The sequence below is a fragment of the Somniosus microcephalus genome, chromosome 10 (assembly GCF_052327205.1).
Source record: "Somniosus microcephalus isolate GS21.2 chromosome 10, FLI_Smic_1.0, whole genome shotgun sequence".
NCBI lineage: Eukaryota > Metazoa > Chordata > Chondrichthyes > Squaliformes > Somniosidae > Somniosus > Somniosus microcephalus.
In genome coordinates, this window is record NC_140996.1 from 8690167 (window position 1) to 8713314 (window position 23148).

At 46.8% G+C, this 23148-nt stretch overlaps 1 protein-coding gene across 4 annotated transcripts in view; it reads right to left on the reverse strand.

The window, feature by feature from the left end:
* Window positions 1-23148, reverse strand: part of pcca (propionyl-CoA carboxylase subunit alpha) — a 554750-nt gene that overhangs the window by 280057 nt on the left and 251545 nt on the right. For all 4 annotated transcript variants that reach the window (XM_085998400.1, XM_085998401.1, XM_085998399.1 and 1 more), the window contains one exon: window positions 1234-1344. In XM_085998400.1, coding sequence (XP_085854526.1) covers window positions 1234-1344 — 111 coding nt within the window. The remainder of the gene's footprint in view (window positions 1-1233; window positions 1345-23148) is intronic.

Here is a 23148-nt window from a genome sequence, read left to right on the forward strand (position 1 = left end):
TCTTGCTCTTTGGAAATTATTTGTCTACATAACTGATTGCCTTGCTCTCTTTTCTTTTTCCAAATTTCTCATGATGAAAAATTTCAAAGTTCCTGATGCAACACTTTGCAGTGCTATCAGCAGAAGGAAGTTGCTCGAGGATTACATCTCCAGCAGAGGGATCCCACCCCTCCAAACTTCCTTTTCTTTTCTCCTAAAGACGCTGACTTTTGCTGGCTGTACAGTCCCCAGTCCCCAACAACCCTCCATACTTCGCCCAAGCTACAGAGTACAACTCTCGACTGACTATTCCACTGTAGGTAGTCATGCCAATCCTGTCCGCACGTACATTTCTCAACAACAATTTGTATTTAATGTAGTATAACGTCCCAAGGTGCTTCAGAGGAGTATTACAAGACAAAAAATTTGACACCGAGCCACACAAGGGAAAAATCGGGCAGGTGACCAAAAGCTTGGTCAAAGAGGTTGGTTTTAAGGAGCGTTTTAAAGGAGGAGAGAGAGGCGGAGAGGTTTAGGGAGGGAATTCCAGAGCTTAGGGCCCAGGCAACAGAAGGCACGGCCGCCAATGGTTGAGCCATTAGAATCAGGGATGCTCAAGAGGGCAGAATTAGAGGAGCGCAGATATCTCGGGGGGGTTGTTGGGGCTGAAGTAGACTACAGAGATAGGAAGGGGCGAGGCCATAGAGGGATTTGAAAACAAGGATGATAATTTTGAAATCGAGGTGTTGCTTAACCGGGAGCCGAGTTTTGGATGACCTCAAGTTTACGTAGGGTAGAATGTGGGAGACCAGCCAGGAGTGCGTTGGGATAGTCACGTCTAGAGGTAACAAAGGCATGGATGAGGGTTTCGGCAGCAGATGAGCTGAGGTAAGGACGGAGATGGGCGATGTTATGGTAGTGGAAATAGGCTGTCTTAGTTATGCTGCAGATATGTGGTCGGAAGCAGGAGTCACTGAATAGCAATCAAGAGAGGGGAGTCATCAATATAAAAAACAATTTGGACAAACAGAAAGAATTGGGCATCTCTGTTTTGATAGACCTACCCCGTATTATGTTAATCTTGCCACCTGTGAATGTTTAATGGATACAAGTCATAAATTGTCAACCAAAATGAATCTTACGAACAGTGCGCAAAGCAAACAGAAACAATACATTACATACACAACCAATGGCACAGACTCTATTATTCCAAGAAACAACTGTCTTAGGTTTATCAAGTCCACAGATACTAACCTTTGAAGCCATCTGGATAGATCTCTGGAAGGAAATTAGTGGTGATGTCTCCCTTCACAAAGCGGGGGTGGATGATAACTTCCCGAAGCAGTGAAATGTTGTGAGTCACTCCTGGGAATTGGAATGCAGCATGTTAAAAAGGATGACGGCACAACTGGGTATTACCTGGAATAATCATACTGGTTCTTGTCCAATGCATAGATCACCAGCAGCACGTGTCCCTTTGACATACAAGACTAAAATTATTAACTGGAAAAAGTCTGACAACTTTTTCGAAAATCTCGCTGCTGAAATATTTCTCATGCTGGCATTAATTTGCTTAAAATAAAATTCACAGAACAGAAAGAAACACTAATTAATTCTAAAAAGTAGTCCCATTTCGAATGAGATGTTAAACCGAGACACCGTCTGCCCTCTCAGGTGCATGTAAAAGATCCCACGGCATTATTTTGAAGAAGAACAGAGGAGTTCTCCCCAATGGCTTAGCTAATGTTTATCCCTCAACCAACATCACTAAAACAGATGATCTGGTCATTATCACATTGCTGTTTGTCAAAGCTTGCTGTGCGCAAATTGTCTGCCGTGTTTCCTACATTACAACAGTGACTACACTTCAAAAAAGTACTTTGCATTGGCTGTAAAGCGCTTTGGGACATAAGAACATAAGAAATAGGAGCAGGAGTCGGCCATACGGCTTCTCGAGTCTGATCATGGCTGATCTTCGACCTCAATTCCACTTTCCCGCACTATCTCCATATCCCTTGATTCCCTTAGGGCTGGATTTTGTCATTGTTGGCGGGTTGGGGGCGGGTCAGGTGGTCGGCGGGTCCCGATCCCGCCGCCGCTGTCAGGTGGGATAATTTAGCTATTTTCACAGAATCACAGAAACCCCACAGTGCAGATAGAGGCCATTTCGGCCCATCGAGCCTGCACCGACACATATCCCACCCGATCCCCGTAACCCCTACACCAACACATATCCCACCCTATCCCCGTAACCCCACGTATTTAATCCCCCTAACACTAAGGGTCAATTTTTTTTTATCATAGCCAATCAACCTAACCCGCACATCTTTGGACTGTGGGAGGAAACCGAAGCACCCGGAGGAAACCCACGCAAACACGGGGAGAATGTGCAAACTCCACACAGACAGTCACCCGAGGCCGGATTCGAACCCGGGTCTCTGGCGCTGTGAGGCAACAGTGCTAACCACTATGCCACCGTGCTGCCCTAATTGGGCAATTGATTCCCAGCGTGTGCACCCCTGGCCCAATGAGTCTATTGGGCCTGAAACTCGCCTCTGATTACGTCATTTATGCAGCTGCATTTAAGGGCTCCAAGCAGCCTTGGTTCATTTTCTGCCTCAAAACTTTTATTTGCTACTCTTCTAACTGTTTGGTCCTCCTGAAATGTCGAGTACAAGGGCCAAGGCCTCACCCCAGTTTGATGATGACACACTCCATGCTCTGGTGGAGGGAGCCAGAGATCAGAAGGAGGTGCTGTTTCCTTCCTCTGGGAGGAAAAGACCTCCCCAGCAGACAAAAGCTGCGTGGCTGCAACTGGGCTCAGGAGGTAAGTTCGAGATCAATGTGCAGCAGAACCTGGCTGGAGTGCAGAAAGAGGTTTAATGACGTTGTCCGCACAGGAAAAGTGAGTATAACATCACCATTACCCTCAATCTGCTCCCCATCGCCTCTCATCACCAGCACTCTGCGTTGTCAACCTCCTCCTCCACATCCCACTTTACCCTTACATCCTTTGCACCCTTAACCATCCCTCTCTCTCTATGTACACAATCAATTAACAATTCGACTATGCTGGCCTCGCACTCCCTATCATTGTTATGTTATGACAACAACTAACAACACACAGGGAGGGCCCTTGGTCTTGGGACCTCACTCCATCTTTGTGTCCTTCGAAGCATCTATGCTATGGATTCTCTACACTCACTCCATCATTCTCACTCAAACTCCACTTGTGTCCCTCATTGCAGGAAAAGAGAGCCCACAATAAGAGGGAAAGGGCGAAGACAGGAGGAGGGCCACCCTCAATAGCCCAGCTCACCAGCGCTGAGGAGACGGCCCGAGAGATTGTGGGAGCCGAGGAGGATGTGGAAGTGGGGGGGCGGACAGACGGGCGCATCAGAGCAAGCTGGTGACAGAATAGTTTTGCATCTCTCTCATTTACACTGCATGAGTGACTGATATGGCTTCTGATGCTCAAACAGATTGACTTATGATCATCTGCACAATTGCATGTGCATGCAACGTTTATATCACATGTCTAACTCATTCCTTTACTCCCCCACAGGACCATCGACAGCCCCCGTCCCCACTGTCCAGGAGGAAGAGCCTGAGCCGGAAGACTCCTCAGAGGAACCTGCAACCTCTGAGGGCGCAGCGTCAGCAGAATTAAGTGCACCCAGCACCAGCACAGACACTCACACCTCAGTGGGACTTTCGGGAGATCCTGGTGTATCACAGCTCACAAGTGAGCATCAGCAGATGGTGGAGACAGGGACAGCAGTGGAGAGTCCTCATCGGAGGTTGCAGGGCGCTCCCAGCTCTGCTCGGCTCAGCTGCATGTGGACCCTGTGCCTCCGGGTCCATCCAGAAGGAGAGCGATGATTGAACTCCAGGAACAGGTGCAGGGGTCTCTGGCAGGTTTTGTCTCCAGGGTCACTGAGTGTGGAGAGGATGGAGGAGTCCATCGCTAACATGAGCAGAGCCTTTGTGGAGGCATTGGCGCATGAACACATCACAACGGAAAGGATGGCAAACTCCGTGGAAAGGATGGCTATGGTAGAGGAGAGAATGGCTACGGCCATGGAGGAGCTAAGTCACCAGAGTGTTGAAAACATGGTGATTGTTCAGAATAGACTCACATCTCTGGAGGAGCGATGGGCAGCTATTGAGCAGAGAAACCAGAGCTTCATGGAAGTCCTCTGGAGTAGGACTGCCAGTGCAGATACGGGTCCTCATGGCCCCCCTGAAGTGCAGCAAGGTGCTGTCAAGCCACTTGCTAGCTCTGAAGTGGGGCTGACCCACGAGAGGGATGTTGGTGGCAGAGCCTCACCAGAGTCCTCACCCAACTGAGATGGGCGTCTCATCCCCTGCACAGCCGCAGGAGGAGCAGACTGTTGGCGAGCCCTCACAGGCTCACAACCCCAGAGGACGCCCGCCAAAGGTGTCGAGGCAGGAGCAGCATGAAAGTGAGCAAGGGGCCTCCACATCTGCTGTAGCCACAGGGGAAGCACCATGTAGGAGCACGCGTAAGAGGAAGATAAAGCACAAGTAGTCACAAGGGGAGTCACTTGGGTTTGCTGTTGTGTTTAATTGTTAAATGCCATCCTTTAGTCAACGTAATAAAATGAAGTGATGCCAAACTGTTCTGGGCTGTGTCATTTCGCAAATGGAAGTTCCACATTGATGGTGGTCAGCGTGATAGGAAGCCGCAGGTTCTTGTCCATTGTCTATGGTGTGGTAAGAAGGTGTGAGCCAAATGTGTTTGATTGGGCAACCTAAGCAAATCTGGCCAAGATGAGTTTATCCCTTGCATCCTGGGCAGCAATGTGCTCGCGTGCTGCTGCCGTTGGTTGATGCGCCTCCACAAGGTCTTTGTTCTCGTTCTTCTCCTGCTCATCTGAGGAGGCTGTGCGCTGAGCCACTTGTTCCTCAGGCAGCTGCAAGCCACGATGCTGTGCGATGTTGTGAAGTGCACAGCAGATCACGGCGATTCTGGAGACCCTGGCTGTTGAGTACTGCAGGGTTCCACCTGATCTATCAAGGCATCTGATTCGCATCTTCAGCAAGCCGTTGGTTTGCTCGATAATGGATCTGGTCGAAACGTGGCTGGAGTTGTCACGCTCCTCAGCTTCGTTGGATGGGCTCAACGGCATCATTAGCCACGTCTTCAGGGGGTAGCCCTTGTCTCCAAGTAGCCATCCGCAATGTTGGTTTGGCGGACTGAAGAGCAGAGGCACACTAGACTGCTGCAGGATGAACGAGTCATGGCAACTGCCAGGGTACTTGGCGCAAACATGCAAAATGTCGTTTTTGTGGTTACACACCAGCTGCACGTTAAGGGAGTGCAAGCCCTTGCGGTTGACAAAAAGAGCTGGATTGTAATGGGGTGCCTTAAGGGCCACATGTGTGCAGTCTACGACGCCCTGCACCCTTGACAAGCCTGCCATATTTGCAAATCCAATCACACGCACGGGTATACTTGCTTGATTCTTGGAGAAGTTTATGTAATTGTGCGTCTTTGCAAAGAGGGCATTGGTAACCTGCATGATGTAAGTGTGTGCGGCCAACTGGGAGATGCCGCTGATGATCCCTGGAATGAGCCTGAAGCAAAAAAGTTGAGTGCGGTGGTGACTTTTACAGCCACTGGTAAGGGATGTCCACCCGATCCTCTGGGCTCCAGGTGTTGGTGCAGCATTGCGCAGATGTCACCCACTGCCTCTCGCGAAAGTCTCAGCCTCCTTTGGCACTGCTGCTCAGTCATGTTGAGGAAGCTCATCCTCATCCTATTTTGGGGGTATCTCCTGCGGCGACGTGCTTCCCTGCGCTGGTGCCTTCTGCCCTGTGCACCGTCAGGTGGGTGAGCAGCATGTTGAGGAAGCTTATCCTCATCCTGTTTTGGGGGCATCTCCTGCGGTGACGTGCTTCCCTGCGCTGGCGCCTTCTGCCCTGTGCACCATCAGGTGGGTGAGCAGCAGGTTGGCGCTGCTGCTGTTGTTCCGGGCTCTGCTGGTGCCGCGGCTGGTCTTCATCCGAATCTGAGGTCCAGGAGGAAAGGAAATAAATGTTTCCCATGCTGCAGGTATTTACCTCAGTTGAGGAAGCGCTCAGTCAATGTGGGGAGAGGGTTTTCCCAGGTCACAGTGGAGATGGATCTCAGCTTCACCACTTCCAAAATCAGTAGACCTGCAAAAAGTTCTCCAAGACCTGAGAAAACAAAGTTCTGCCACCTGCAACTGATCCTTGTTGAGAGCTCCGTTTTTATGGTGAAGCTGCAGCTGTTAGGAAGCCAGACACTTGTGAACCCGACAGGATTAGCTGGCGTGTTTCAGGAGAGACGTGCAGCCCGCTGGAAATGTGGCAAAATTTGAAAGGCCTCTCAAAATGGGATTATAGAGGTTGTTAAGTAGCAGTTAAGTGCCTTAAGGGCCTATCCCGCCGCTTGGAGGCGGGACCGAAATGGAGTCTGCAAGCCCGTCTTTGGGAAAGTTGCGCGGATGTGGGTTGACGGCAGGATCGGAACCCACCATCATTTTTTTACAACTTTCCCACCTGACCCGCCTTCAAACCCGCCACCTCAGGGCTGGTAAAATCCAGCCCTTAGTGTCTAAAACTCTGTCAATCTCGGCCTTGAATATATTTCAATGACTGAGCATTCACAGCCCTCTGGGGTAGAAAATTCCAAAGATTCACGACCCCCAGTTCTAGACTCCCCACCCCAGGGGAAACAGCCTCTCAGCATCTACCGTGTCAAGCCCTCTAAGAATTTTATTCGTTTCAATGAGATCGCCCCTCATTCTTCTAAACGCCAGAGAATATAGGCCCATTCTACTCAATCTCTCCTTATAGGGCAACCCTCTGATCCCAGGACGTCTTAAGGTTGTGAAAGGCGCTATACAAATGCAAGTTCGTTCTTTCTTTCTTTAGTTGCCAATTTTTTCCACCTTCAACTCAACTCTAGTAATCCGTTGAGCAGCTTTACAAGTAGTCAATGGCACCAATTCTAAATGCTTTATCCGGGTAAAAACAATACAGACATTGGGGGGAATTTTAACATGGATGAGCAGGTGGGAGTGGGTGGGGGGTTAAATGGGCAACAAAAAAAAAAAATCAAAGCATGTCAGGAAGCCAGCTGCAATCCGCCAACTTCTGGGTTTTACTGAGGCGGGAGTTGGGGTGGGCAGCCAACCCGCTCCTAGGCGGCAGGTTGGCATGTTAAATATGTCAATGATGCTGGAAGCCAGGTTTTACTGTGACTGGCCAGGTTCGGCCTCAGGAAACCCGGCAGCTGCAGCCAGGCAAGGACAGCCTCAGGGAGCACTCCTTGTGGGCCAGGAGAAGCAGGAGTGCTTCTTCCCGGCCCCCCAAGCTCCCCCACCATCGGACCACCAGCCCCCCACCCCCGAGGTCAGGGATCGAACTCTCCTTGGGATCGGACCCCCCCCCCCTGCCCGCCTGGGGTTGGGGATCAGACCTACCTGGTCCTGCGGTCTCCTTCGGAGTGGTCCCTGCCCAACTGGAAGCCAAGCCCGTCAATCAGGCTGACTTCCGGGCAGGCAACCTGTCACTGACAGAAGACTTTGGAGTTAAATCTCCACAGCGTGCGGGGAAACCCAGACTTCCAGAGCCCCCTCGTCGGCTCCCAGCGCGTCGGGAAGTAAAAATTGCCCCAAATGTTACTGTGGGGATTCATATTCAATCTTGCATTGATAGCTGCAAAGAAAAGTTCAAGTGACCTCTTAAATAACAATTAATGTTTTAATTGGATAGTCAAGAGTTTTCTGGGAATGGGGTTGAGAGAGCAAGGGGTAGGTCTAATGGTCAGGAGATAAGGAGGAGAAATTAGAGATGGGGGTTCAGGCTAGGATGGGTGGGGAAGTGGGAGATGTATAAGAACATAAGAAATAGGAGCAGGAGTTGGTCATTCGGCCCCTCGAGCCTGCTCCGCCATTCAATAAGATCATGGCTGATCTGATCTTGGCCTCAACTCCACTTCCCTGCCTGCTCCCCATAACCCTTGACTCCCTTAACTTTCAAAAATCTGTCTATCTCCACCTTGAATATATTCAATGTCCCAGCCTCCACAGCTCTCTGGGGAAGAGAATTCCAAAGATTCACGACCCTCTGAGAGAAGAAATTCCTCCTCATTTCCAATTTAAATGGGTGACCCCTTCTTCTGAAATTATACCTAGTTCTAGATTCCCCCACAAGGGGAAACATCCTCTCTGCATCTACCCTGTCAAGCTCCTTCAGAATCTTGTATGTTTCAATAAGATCACCTCTCATTCTTCTAAACTCCAATGTTATAGGCCCAACCTGCTCAACCTTTCCTCATAAGACAACCCCTTCATCTCCGGAATCAACCTCGTGAACCTTCTCTGAACTGCCTCCAATGCAAGTATATCCCTCCTTAAATAAGGAGACCAAAACTGTACGCAGTACTCCAGGTGTGGTCTCACCAACGCCCTGTACAGTTGTAACAGGACTTCCCTACTTTTATACTCCATTCCCTTTACAATAAAGTCCAACACTCCATTTGCCTTCCTAATTACTTGCTGTACCTGCATACTAACTTTTTGTGATTCATGTACAAGGACCCCCAGATCCCTCTGTACCTCAGCATTTTGTAATCTCTCCCTATTTAAATAATAATTTGCTTTTTTATTTTTCCTACCAAAGTGGATAACCTCACATTTTCCCACATTAAGCTCCATCTGCCAGATTTTTGCCCACTCACTTCAGCCTATCGATACCCCTTTGGAGATTCTTTGTGTCCTCCACACAATTTGCTTTCCCACCTATCTTTGTATCAGCAGCAAATTTGGCTACATTACACTCTGTCCCTTCATCCAAGTCATTAATATAGATTGTATACATAGAGACAGTATAGTGGAGACTCACCGGGATGATACCAGTGATGAGAAACTGAAGTTATGGGAGGCGTGAGATAGAGATTATTTCTACTGGAGCAGAGAAGCCTAAGAGGAGATTTAACAGAAGTTTTTAATGGGTTTTGATAGGGTGAATATTTCCTCCCATTGGAGAATAGTGACAAAGCATCATCAATTTAAAGTTCTCACTGACAGTGTGAGGAGAGGGGTTAGGAAATATTTCTTTATGCAGAGAACTGTTAAAGCATGAAATGCTTTGCCGCACAGAGTGGTTAAGACACAGATCACTGCATTTTTTAAAGAAAAGAGTAAATCAACACAGAGGGATTGCCAGGGCTATGGGAAGAGAGCAAGGCAATGGAATTAATTTTGGATTGCTGTAGCCATGATCCACCATAGATATGATGGGATGAATGGTCTTCTTCTGTGCCGTAACCTTCGATGGTTCTAACAAAAGTTGTGGGAATTCTTTTGATCGAAAGTGAAGCATAGCACATTTAGGTGAGAAACGAGATGTGTTCCTATGCTACCAAATGATCCTAGGTGTGATGGCGCTTAATGACTTATGCCAGGGAATGGAATATTTCAATTGATTACCTAAAACAATTTCAAATCAAAATCTGCCACTTGCATTATAATTAATTCCAAGTGCAACTCCAAATATAGTGTCAACACTTTAATAGTAGCAAGAATCTCTGATATATACACAATATTAAAAAATAAACCAAGGTTGGCTCTTTGAACCTAAATGAATAAATCATCTTCACTACATTAATCAATAAACAGTTTCAAGCCTGTAATTTTATAGCATTACTTGAAAGGAGCCCTCAATACGAGTCTCATCAAAGGGATCAGTCCCATAGTAGACTGCCTGCCATAAATAATACATAGCAGGGCAAAATATGTAAATCAAGCAGTTGTAGATGCGGTTTTTAAGTGTGCTTGGTAAATGAAAGAAAATGGGTTTTATGTTACGGCTCTGCTAGATTTGGAGAGAAAAAAGCAGGTAAAAGAGGGCAAGTCAACTTGTCTTCACTTCATCTAATAGCATGTCACAAGTGTTGGATGTGAGGTTCATATTTGACCTCTGCCAAAGTTCACAAGGTCTACATCTGTGTGTGAAAAACTGCCAGGCTGAAGAATGATGACCCACAAGCTGCCTTCTCCTGACTACCTGCTGCTTCCAAAACACTGCCGAGACATTAGCCACACACTAACAGGATCAAACAGAGGCCAAACAGCTATGCTTATTTTCAATAGTGTAGCGGAGCGACTGAAAGCAAAACCAGACTTGCTTTGTATTCAACCAAACTTAGTTCGGACTAGTGTTAAAATCCCGTAAAATTTCTTTCAATATTTTGCTGAATGGCCTTTTTGGGCACATCAATTCTATGCATGACTCACGTGACATTTACCTTCACTTGGCAGCACTTAAGTAATCGCAGCACTCACACTGATACTTCCCCCCAGGTCAGGGATGCAAACTGGCACAATTGGAAGGTTCTTCCACAACACACCAATACTGGAATTTATGTTGGCCTCAATATGTGGTCTGGGATCACTTAGCGGCTGCATTGTTATACTTGTGTCTGGAGCTACAAGACACTAGAGGGGACTGATCTGGACACAGTAGAGTTCGTGAAACCAATACAACAATTATGACATGAGCCAGCAAAGGAAATTACATCCTGACACATGGGAAGAGTGCTGTTGTGACAAGACTTCTACAAATCAGCAATTTAAAGAAAAAAGTTCAATAGCATTATACAGGAACGATACAATGATAGTCTCTGTACATATACTGTACAGAGTAACCCGATTTATCTACTTTTAAATTATGGCATAATTCTCCCTTATACCACTCGTTTTGGATCAATTTCAGATTCCAGACCAGCTTTCTGGAAAATAAAATATCGTTTAGCATCTGTAACAAAGTGGGGGCGAGCATCAGCCTTTGCTGGGGAGAGGGAATTGTCAGCACCAAGTCTGGGGGGGTAGGGGGGTCGATGGAGAAGATTGGCAGTAGCAGCCTTTGCTGGGGCGAGGGAATTGTCAGCACCAAGTCTGGGGGGGGTGGGGGGGGGGGATGAAGGGCGGATGGAGAAGATTGGCAGTAGCAGCCTTGGGTGTGGCGGCGGGAATTGCCTGTATCCCATCTCGCACCAAGTCCTGTTCGCCCATCACCTCTGTTGTTCGCTGACCTACATTGGCTCCTAGTCTGACAACACCTTGATTTTAAAATTCTCATCTGTGTGTTCAAATCCCTCCATGGCCTCGATCCTTCCCATCTCTGTAACCTCCTCCAGACCCACAACCCTCCGAGATCTCAGCCCTCCTCCAATTCTGGCCGCTTTGCATCCCAGGTTTCCTTTGACCCTCCATTGGGGGCCATGCCTTCAGCTGCTTAGGCCCTAAACTCTGGAACTCCCTCCTTAGATCTCTCTGCCACTTTACCTCGCTCTACTCCTTCAAGACATTCCTTAAAACCTGCCTCTTGGACCAAGCTTTTGGTCACCTGTCCTAATATCTTATGTGGCTCGGTGTAAGGTTTTGTTTGATAACACTCCTGTGATGGGTCTTGTGACGTTTTACTATGTTAAAGGCGCTGTATAAATGTACGTTGTTGTTGCTATGGCAGAAGGCTTTGTCGAGGGCAAGGCAAAAGGGAACAGGCAGGTCTGAGGATGCGGTAGGGTGCGAAGCCTTTGAGGGGGAAGGGAGACACAAACCCAGTGGAAGGGAAATCAGCAGAAGCCTTTGGGAGTGAAAGGGAGAGGGAAGGGACGCCAGCAGGCACAAGGTGGAGAAGCATCTGCAGAAACCTTTAAGGTGCTGGGGCATTGAGGGATAAGACAGGAGGTTGAGGGGCGAAAAAAGAAGAGGAGGGGAGTAAAAAAGGGAGAAAAGGGGGCAAGAAAAGGAAGATAAAGAAAGGGGGCGAAAAAGGGAGCAGGAACAGTGGAGGGAGAAAAGGAAGGTGAGGTGCCACTCGCAGAAGCTCAAAATGGCAAGAGACAAATTTGGAATCGATATTGGAAAGATTTTTTTCACACACAGAGTGCTCAGCAAGTAGCAGAAACCCTGAAATCATTTAACAGATTGTTGGATGCTGTGATGGGTTCCTCATTTTTTTTTTACATAAAATCTATAGCATAGAAACAGGCCATTGAGCCCTACTGCTGGTGTTAATACTCCACATGAGCCTCCTCCCACTTTAATTACCGCCTTTCACACTGCCCCCCATAACCCTCTATTCCCTTCACCCTCATGTATGCATCAAGCCTCCCTTAAATGCATCAGTGATTTCTGTTTCAACCACTCCATGTGGTAGCAAATTCCACATTTTCACCAGTCTCTGTGTAAATAATTCCTCCTTAATGCTTTATTTGATCTGTTAGTGGCTCTTATATTTACGTTCCCTTTACCCACAAGTAGAAACAGTTTTTTCACATCCAGCCTACAGAACCCCTTCATAATTTTAAAGACCTCTATCAGGTTCGGATTGGACATATTTTACATCCTAGCCCAATCTTACACTCCATTACACTCGACGGACGCGTTCCGTTAAAATTAGTGCTAAAGTATCTATCCAGTATTCCTGCCATTTTTTTATTAGGTTAAGGGATGTGAGCGTCACTGGCAAGGCCAGCATTTATTGCCCATTTCAGCTGTTTGGACTGAGGAGTTACCTAAAACAACCATTATGTGAAGCGAGCAGCAGGTAGAATCACAGGAATTTACAGCACAGAAGGAGGCCATTCGGGCCAACGTCTCTGTGCCGGTTGAAAAAGATCTCTCCAGCCTAATCCCACTTTCCAGCTCTTGGTCCATAGCCTTGCAAGTTACGACACTTCAAGTGCATATTCAAGTACTTTTTAAATGTGATGAGGGTTTCTGCCTCTACCACCCTTTCAGGCAGTGAGTTCCAGACCCTCACCGCCCTCTGGGTGAAAACATTTCTCCTCAACTCCCCTCTAATCCTTCTACCAATTACTTTAAATCTATGCCCCCTGGTTATTGGCCTCTTTGCCAAGGGAAATAGGTCCTTCCTATCCACTCTACCTAGGCCCCATATAATTTTATACAACTCAATTAAATCTCCCCTCAGCTTCCTCTGCTCCAAAGAAAACAACCCCAGCCTAGCCAATCTTTCCTCATAGCTAAAATTCTCCAGTCCTGGCAACATCCTCGTAAATCTCCTCTGTACCCTCTCTAGTGCAATCACATCCTTCCTGTAATGTGGTGACCAGAACTGTACGCAGTACACTAGCTGTGACCTAACTACAGTGCTTTATACAGTTCTAGCAAAACCTTCCTGCTCTTATACTCTATGCATCGGATTATAAAGGCAAGTATCCCATATGACTTCTTAACCACCTTATCTACCAGGGTGGCCAAGGCTGGGAACTCAACATCCAGGGGTATTCAATATTCAGGAAAGATAGGCAAAAAGGAAAGGGAGGTGGGGTAGCATTGCTGGTTAAAGAAGGGATTAACACAATTGTAAGGAAGGATATTAGCTCTGATGATGTGGAATCTGTATGGGTAAAACTGAGAAATACCAAGGGGCAGAAAACGTTAGTGGGAGTGGTATATAGACCTCCAAACAGTAATGCGGAGGTTGGGGATGGCATTAAAGGGGAAATTAGAGAAGCGTGCAATAAGGGCACAGCAGTCATCATGGGTGACTTTAATCTACATATAGATTGGGCTAACCAAATTAGTAACAATACTGTGGAGGAGGAATTCCTGGAGTGTTTACGGGATGGTTTCCTGGACCAATATGTCGAGGAACCAACCAGAGATCAGGCCATCTTAGACTGGGTATTATGTAACGAGAAAGGATTAATTAGCAATCTTGTTGTACGAGGCCCCTTGGGTCAGAGCAATCATAATATGATCGAATTCTTCATTAAGATGGAGAATGAAGTAGTTGACTCAGAGACTAGGGTCCTGAATTTAAATAAAGGAAACTACGATGGTCTGAGGCACGAGTTGGATAGGATTGATTGGGGAATGTCACTCAAAGGGTTGATGGTGGATAGGCAATGGCAAACATTCAAAGACCGCATGGATGAACTACAGAATTTGTTCATCGCAGTTTGGCATAAAAATAAAAAAAAGTAACTCAACCGTGGCTAACAAGGGAAATTAGGGATAGCATAAGATCCAAGGAGAGGACATATAAATTGGCCAGAAAAAGCAGTAAACCTGAGGATTGGGAGCAGTTTAGGATTCAACAAAGGAGGACAAAGGGATTAATTAAGAGGGGGGAAATAGAGTATGAGAGTAAGCTCGCAGGGAACATAAAAACTGACTGTAAAAGCTTTAATAGATATGTGAAGAGAAAAAGATTGGTGAAGTCAAGCGTAGGTCCCTTGCAGTCAGAATCAGGGGAATTTATAATGGGGAACAAAGAAATGGAAGACCAATTAAATACATATTTTGGTTCTGTCTTCACAAAGGAGGACACAAATAACCTCCCAGAGGTGTCGGGGAACATAGGGTCTGATGAAAGGGAGGAACTGAAAGAAATCAGTATTTGTAGGGAAATGGTGGGATTGAAGGCCGATAAATCCTCAGGGCCTGATAATCTACATCCTAGGGTACTTAAGGAAGTGGCCCTAGAAATAGTAGATGCATTGCTGATCATCTTCCAACATTCGATGGAATCTGGAACAGTACCCATGGATTGGAGGGTAGCTAATGTTATCCCACTATTCAAAAAAGGTGGTAGAGAGAAAACGGGGAATTACAGACCGGTAAGCCTGACATCGGTAGTGGGGAAAATGCTAGAGTCCATTATAAAAGATGTAATAGCAGAGCACTTGGAAAATAGTGACAGGATCGGACAAAGTCAACATGGATTTACAAAAGGTAAATTGTGCTTGACTAATCTACTGGAATTTTTTGAGGATGTAACTGGTAAAATAGATAAGGGAGAACCAGTGGATGTGGTGTATTTGGACTTTCAGAAGGCTTTTGATAAGGTCCCGCATAAGAGATAAGCGTGTAAAGTTAAGGCACATGGGACTGGGGGCAAGGTATTGACTTGGATAGAGAACTGGTTGGCAGACAGAAAGCAAAGAGTTGGAATAAACGGGTCTTTTTCCGAGTGGCAGGCAGTGACTAGTGGGGTACCGCAGGGATCGGTCCTTGGACCCCAGCTATTCACAATATATATTAATGATCTAGACGAGGGAACTAGATGTAATATCTCCAAATTTGCAGACGACACAAAGCTGGGTGGGCGTGTGTGCTGTGAGGAGGATGCCGAGAAACTCCAGGATGATTTGGACAGGTTGGGTGATTGGGCAGAAGCATGGCAGATGCAATATAACGTGGATAAATGTGAGGTTATCCACTTTGGTGGCAAACACAGGAAGGCAGATTATTATCTGAATGGCAATAGATTGGGAGAAGGGGAAGTGCAACGAGACCTGGGTGTCCTTGTGCACCAGTCGCTGAAGGTAAGCATGCAGGTGCAGCAGGCGGTTAAGAAGGCAAATGGTATGTTGGCCTTCGTAGCGAGAGGGTTTGAGTACAGGAACAAGGATGTCTTGCTGCAGTTGTACAGGGCCTTGGTGAGACCACATCTTGAGTATTGTGTGCAGTTTTGGTCGCCTTATTCTTGCCATGGAAGGAGTTCAGCGAAGATTCACCAGGCTGATACCTGGGATGGCAGGAATGACGTATGAGGAGAGATTGGGTCGATTGGGCTTATACTCGCTGGAGTTTAGAAGAATAAGAGGGCATCTCATTGAAACTTAGAAAATTCTGACAGGACTGGACAGACTAGATGCAGGAAGGATGTTCCCGATGGTCGGGGAGTCCAGAACCAGGGGTCACAGTCTAAGGATAAGGGGTAGGCCATTTAGGACAGAAATGAGGAGGAATTTCTTCACCCAGAGAGTGGTGAACCTGTGGAATTCTCTACCACAGAAGGCAGTAGAGGCCAATTCATTAAATATATTCAAGAAGGAGTTGGATATATTTCTTAAGGCTAAAGGGATCATGGGGTATGGGGAGAAAGCAGGGACCGGTTACTGAATTTGGATGATCAGCCATGATCGCATTGAATGGCGGAGCAGGCTCAAGGGGCCGAATGGCCTACTCCTGCTCCTATCTTCTATGTTTCTATGTTACCTGTCCGGCTACTTTCAGGAATCTGTGGACATGCACTCCAATGTCCCTTGTTCGTCTACACTTCTCAGTATCCTGCCATTCATTGGCCCAGAAATTCGGGTCCCCACGGGTGAGTATGCGCAGGGTACTCACGCGTAGGCCCAACGAAAGTGCCGGTTTCATGCATGCACTGCGCATGCGCAGGAAACCGGAACTTCCGTTCCCTTAAAGGAAGGGGTTCACAGGTCGAACGCGTGCGCCAGAGAGGCAGCGTGTACGCCTGGAACTTACCTTTTTTTTGCAGGTTTCCCCGGGAGGATAAGTCTCCAGGAGTTACACTTTTAAAAAGCAGTCGCAAGGCCTGCTTTTAATAAGGTAAGTGGTGAAACATAGAAGATAGGAGCAGGAGTAGGCCATTCGGCCCCTCAAGCCTGCTCCGCCATTCAATGCGATCATGGCTGATCATCCAAATTCAGTACCCTGTCCCTGCTTTCTCCCCATATCCCTTGGTCCCTTTAGCCTTAAGAAATATATCCAACTCCTTCTTGAATATATTTAATGAATTGGCCTCTACTGCCTTCTGTGGTAGAGAATTCCACAGGTTCACCACTCTCTGGGTGAAGAAATTCCTCCTCATCTCTGTCCTAAATGGCTTACCCCTTATCCTTAGACTGTGACCCCTGGTTCTGGACTCCCCGGCCATCGGGAACATCCTTCCTGCATCTAGTCTGTCTAGTCCTGTTAGAATTTTATAAGTTTCAATGAGTTAAGTAATGAGTGAATTAAGTAAAATTAAAACATTTTTTCCACAGGTTTATTATTTTTAAATATTTTAAAGAAAGGTAAGTTTGTTTTTAGTCCCGTTAGAAACTGTAATAAATTTTCAAAAATTTAAATTATTGTTTGAAATAGTTATTTTATGTAATTTATAGTTATTTTAAAAATGTGATTAAAAAAATGTATTTGAAGTTTTGGTTATGTTTTGGGGCTGATTTGTATTTATAGTTTTGACAGCTCTTCCTGTCAAATTTATGAATGGGCATTCCCTGCTACCATTGGCTCTGCATGGCCCACGTGATCCCAGGGGACGCTTCGAACTAACTGCGCCCCTGTGATACGCAAGCACTGCGCGCCGGCAGCTGGAGGAGGCCCAGGATCGGAATCCCACGCGGGCCCACAGCTCAACGGCCGGCGCGCTAGGTAAGTGCAGGTCGGAGGCTTGCACCCGCGGGAAGCCTCCGACCCGAATTTCTGGGCTATTGTGTATTCCCTTGCCTTGTTAGCCCTCCCCAAATGTATTACCTCAGACTTCTCCAGATTAAATTCCTTTTGCCACTTTTCTGCCCCACCTGACCAGCCCATTGATATCTTCCTGCAGTCCACAGCTTTCTTCCTCACTATCAACCACACGGCCAATTTTTGTATCATCTGCAAACTTCTCAATCATGCCCCCTACATAGAAGTCTAAATCATCGATATATACCACAAAAGGCAAGAGGCCTAGTGCTGAGGTAGTGACTCTCTAAGTAGTAACCAAGCCAGGAGGTGTTTATTTGGGCAAAAGCCTATCATAATCCTTGAATGCATTAGAAAGCTAAAGCAACTGACTAGGAAAAGCTGCATTTTTCTTGTAAATTGGAGTTTCGCTTTCAGATGTCACGGAGTTACTCAAAAGTACAGCTCTTCTGTGGTCAGAATTCTGGTATTTTCTTTTTCTAATGTTACCTGCCACGCATTTCAACGTTTACCAAATCATACTGTTCATGTCAGGTTGGATTTCCATTCATTATTTTAAAAATATATCCATGACTATTGAAATTCAGAAAATATTTGAAGAAGGTTTTCTTTGCTTGTTTTAATCCTGTTGTGCTGAAATTGAGATCTGAGCTCCATCCTGGATAGGAAACAGCAGGCTACTGAAATTGTTCTGGATGCTCACCAATGATTTTTAAACATTAATATAAAAAGACAGAAAGTTTACCAGAGTATTGTAATTATCTTATGCTGTAGTCAGAGTATTACAAATCTTTGAAGACCCCCACGCCTTAAAAATTGCCTCCCAAAGGACTATTTCTTCAACAAAGTGTTTCTTAAACCATTTGGCTTGCATATAAAGTAACGTTAGCCAGAATTCTTACCATTTTTTAATCCATAGCTCAAATTCAGAATTCTGTACAATTAATGTAGAAACTTGCACCAAAGGAGTGGCATACTAATAAGGGGGATAAAAAAGGCAACACAGACATCAAAAGCTATTTGATTTTGATTATAACTAGAATCAAAGAATCATAGAATCACACAGCACAGGAGGAGGCCATTCGGCCCACCGTGCCTGTGCCGGCTCTTTGAAAGAGCTCTCTGTAGTGTATGTACCCGGCTACCTTTAAGAGAACTATTGTATGTAACCGTTCACCTTTAAGAGAACTATTTTAGGTGTGGCACTACTTTGTTTGGCTTCTGTATACTGTAATACCGACGGTGACCACACCAGTATATAAGTGTTGTGTCAGGATTTATTGGACAGATTCGCCCTGACCTTCGAATAGTAAAGTCCTGTTTTAAGTTACTCTGGTAGTCTGTGTATTAATTAACTAAACAACCCACAGACTTTACAGTGGCGATGAGTCCGATCGTACCCTGCGGCAACAATACTTCCGAAGCAGTTAACGAGCGTCGAGAAGAGGCAACCGCCCTCGTCATTCTGCTGGGAGAAAACTCGAGTCTGTAGAGCTGGAAAGGAGGAAGAATTTAGAGACAAAGACTTCCATCAGCAACAGGCACTGACTGTCCCTTCTGCCACGGTGAGGAGTGAGCCAATCAGCACGAGAAGCAAGGCGGCCACGGTGACTGTGAGTAAGGGAAAGTAAAAAGAATAACCGGAGGATAAGGGCGGTGCACTCGACCACGGTCGAGGGGGAAAGGAGCCGGACAGAAGTTGGGTCCAGAGGCGCTGAGACTGGGGCAGCGTGGAGCAAGGAAGCCGCGGTACAGACAGGCTGGGGGACGCAACGGCGTCGTGAGACAGCTAGACCACGACCGGCGAAAAAGGCCGGGCAGCGACCGAAGCCACGAAGCGCTGCGACCGGGAACGTAGGCGCGGGAAGAGATAAACTCAGCCGCAGCCGGGGAGGGAAGCACCGGACTGCGAGAGGGCTGGGAGGCGCGATTGGGAGCCGAGCGAGCGGGAGAGGCAGAGCCGACCAAGGGAGACTGAGCGAGAGCCAGTCCAGCGGCTGAAACTGTTCTCCGTCAACGGGGTGTACCCAGCACCGGTAGAGCCGAGCGAGCGGGAGAGAGACAGAGCCCGAGCAAGGGAGACTGAGCGAGAGCCAGTCCAGCGGCTGAAACTGTTCTCCGTCAACGGGGTGTACCCAGCGCCGGTAGAGCCGAGCGAGCGGGAGAGAGACAGAGCCCGAGCAAGGGGAACTGAGCGAGAGCCAGCCCAGCGGCTGAAACTGTTCGCCGTCAACGGGGTGTACCCAGCGCCGGTTGCCCTGCCGAGAAAAGGGAAAGCACTGAAGCCGACGCGCAGGCTGTGAACCTGAAAGCCAGCGGCCGTCGCCCGTGGGGAAAGTGTACCCCTCCCGCCAGGGAAGAAACGCGGGAAGCCGCCATTAGGCGGGGAAGAAGACAGAAGCGGGAAACCGCCATTGAAGTGGGCGGGGAGAGAAGATAAGCGCGGGAAACCGCCATTTTCGCGGGAACCGCCACCTTGAAAAAAAAAAAAAAAAAAATTTTAAAGAAATAATTCGTGGTGTTTATCAGGAAGAGAGGAAGATGCCTAAGCGTGGTAACATCAACGATTTTAATTCCGAGGTAGAAGACTGGGCCACGTATGTGGAACGCATTGAGATCTATTGTGAGGCCAATAAAATAGAAGAAGATGACAAAGCTATAACCTTGCTAAACTCGATGGGCGCGAAGACATACGGGCTCTTGAAGCATCTACTATCACCAGCTAAACCGGCGGATCAGACTTTCGATGATATTGTGGCTGTTCTGAAGGATCACTTGAACCCCACACCGTTGATGTTGGCGGAACGATTCAAATTCTATGCGAGAACGCAACGGAAAGACGAAAGCAACGCAGAATACTTGGTCGAACTGCGTAGACTAGCGAAATACTGCCAGTTTGGAGGGAGTCTGACAGAGGCATTGCGAGACAAGTTCGTGTGCGGATTGGCAAAGGAAGGAATGCAAAAGCGACTACTCGAAGAGAACGACATTACACTTGACAGGGCTGTCCTTATTGCAGCATCGCACGAAGCCGCAGCGAAGGGAACTGCGGAAATGCAGCTAAAGACAGCGGCACTCAGTGTGGATCAAATTACCTCGACAACAACAAAATGTTATCGTTGTGGGAAGACAACACACGACCAGAACCAATGCTGGTTTAAGAACCAGGAATGTAGGAAATGTGGCAAACTGGGTCACATAGCTAAGGTATGCCGGTCAGGGAAGAAGACCAACAACCAAAGGACCAACAACCAAAGGAAGCCATCACAGGAAAAGTACAAGAAGGTACACAAGGTGGCTGAGAAGAGTTCAGACGAACAGAATTCGGACTCAGACCCAAATTGCCAGGGGCTGGGTAGTCTGAGAATTCACAATGTGAGTAAGGAAGCTGACCTACAAACTATCTGGGTCACGCTAAAAATAGCTGGAGTCCAAGTGAAAATGGAGTTGGACACTGGATCAGCTCTATCAGTCATAAATCGAAGGGATTACCACCAGCTATTCTCACATATACCCTTAAGAGATACCAAGTTCGTATTGCAGACATACACGGGGCATAAAGTATACCCCATGGGAAAGATAAGAGTCAAGGTGAGAGATAGGGGTAAAGAACACCCAAGAATGAACTTATACGTACTACCTGAGGGAGGACCACCACTTCTAGGACGGGAGTGGATCAAGAAAATAGACATGGAATGGCACTATCTAAAAGCCATAACGAGTGAGGACTCGGTGCAGACAATCAGCTCAGATTCTGAATCGGATGACGATAAGACCAACCCAAATGTGAAAGACAAGGCTAAAATGGACTTGCCGACTAAGGTTGGAAAAACGAAGGCATGCAGAAAGGCTTATGCTCCAGAGAAGAACAAAGTTTCAGAACAGATCTCCACCGAACAACGACAACATAGTTTGACAGAGAATTCTGAGTCTGTTCAGTTTAAGGACATATCCATGACGGAAGAACACCGAGCTCAGACTCAACTTTATTTCAAATTACGACAACAATTAGAACAATTGAGTTACCGTCTCGTACAAGAGATGAAAACAATGAAAAAGTTCTATGACACCGAATGGGAGAATCTGGAAAGACAACAGAAGCAGCTAGCTCAAGCAGAGAGCGACCATAGAGCCATCGTGACCAATCACCGATCACATCTCCCTTATGATGTTCAGGAGTTAGAATATTTGCAGAAAGAAGCAAATGAAGAGGAATCTTCAGGAAGCCAGGATTTTATTCCAGTTCTTCTCTACGACTCCTTACAAGCAGAGTTTGAGAAGTTGAAGGAACAGTATGAACAGGCCCAGGCTACAATCCTGGAGGGGGTTAACTCGGCAACCTCCGAAAAGCTAGTTTCAGTGGAAGCATATGAGCAACTAAAGGTTGAACATGAGCAAGAAGTCCAAAGGCTGCAGGAAATTCTTGATGAGCTCAAGGCCAAGACAGACTCATCGGTAGAAGTTCCATCCATAGATGAGAAATTAGAGGTGAAAGACATGGCAGAACATGAAAGTCGAGATGTCCAAGAACTCATAAAAATAGTGAAGGAAACCCAAGACAAATATGAGGCGGCAATGACTGAGGTTCAACAACTTGAAGAACAGATTCAACTGGGAATTCTTTCAGTGAAATAAAAGGCAACTGTAAGAAACACAGAGACTAAGAATGGCCCCTGAACATGAGCTAGAGAGCATCAAGGCGCAACTTCTCCGAGCGCTTAAAGCCAAAGTACAAGAGGAAAAAAAGGTGGAAGCATTGGAGGAAAAGGTGGATGAAATGGAGAAGACTCTGATCCACAGGGTCCCCGTGGAAGAGTTAACGGTCAGCCAACTCCTTCATATGCTGAGAGACAAGACTCTGCAATGGGAACCATTTGAACACGAGCTTCAATCTTCAAAGGGAAGGGGTTCGGAGCTCTCAAAAGTTTGAGGAATAGTTGAGGTTGCAACACAGATTTTACGGGGCTGCCGAAAGTACGCTGAATCACGTCAATGTGAACTACAGAATGTTGAAACAACTGCTCCAGTAGAAGGATTGAATAGCCCGATCAATCAATCCCCGATGGAAGGGGAAGTATTGGAATCACAAATGAGGTCATTAGTGAAGGATTGGCAGGAAACCCAGGAAGAGCGGGATGAATATGAACGCATGAAGAAGTCTCTTCAGGAAAGATGTCTAGGGAGGGAACAACAGTCGGCTAACGTCCAGTTGGGTAAGGAAGAAGTAGCAGGCCCTCTCGCTAGACTAGCTCAGGACGACACCGAATATTACCATGACCTGTTGAGTGACACGGAATATTACGATGACTTGGTCTGCCCAGCTTGTGATGAAAACTCCCAAAGTGCAGAAATCAGGATGAAGCACTTAAAGTCTAAGGAACATAGGGAGATGGTGGCGCTACAGCTGGCAGCTGATAAGGGAGCCCCGAGAGTCTCCAAGAAGCAGAAAAGAAAAAGACGAAGCAGAAGACGATAACCATCGAAATCATTATCACTTCTATCAGATCATGCACGTGGGCCCTACGAAGGGGGCCAAATCAGTTGGAAAGTAGGAAAAATTACCAAGGCAGTCCAGCTGTTTGTAAAAGTCAGCACTGCTGGTTCAGCAGGACGGAAGTTCAAGCTGTTAAGCCAAGGGAAAGACTATTGGATGAGTCACGCTAGAAATGTGAACCAGCTACACCACAGAGATGTTGTTCGGACCGAGTCAAGACCAGAGACTGAATCTGTGAACTGTTCCCGCAGAGACTGAATCTGTGAACTGTTTCCCGCAGAGACTATATCTGTGAATTGTTTTACATGAAGTTGATTATATGTTATGTTTAATGGGGAATAAGTATGTTGTAAGCTAAAAAGGGAGGATTGTAGTGTATGTACCCGTCTACCTTTAAGAGAGCTATTGTATGTAACCGTTCACCTT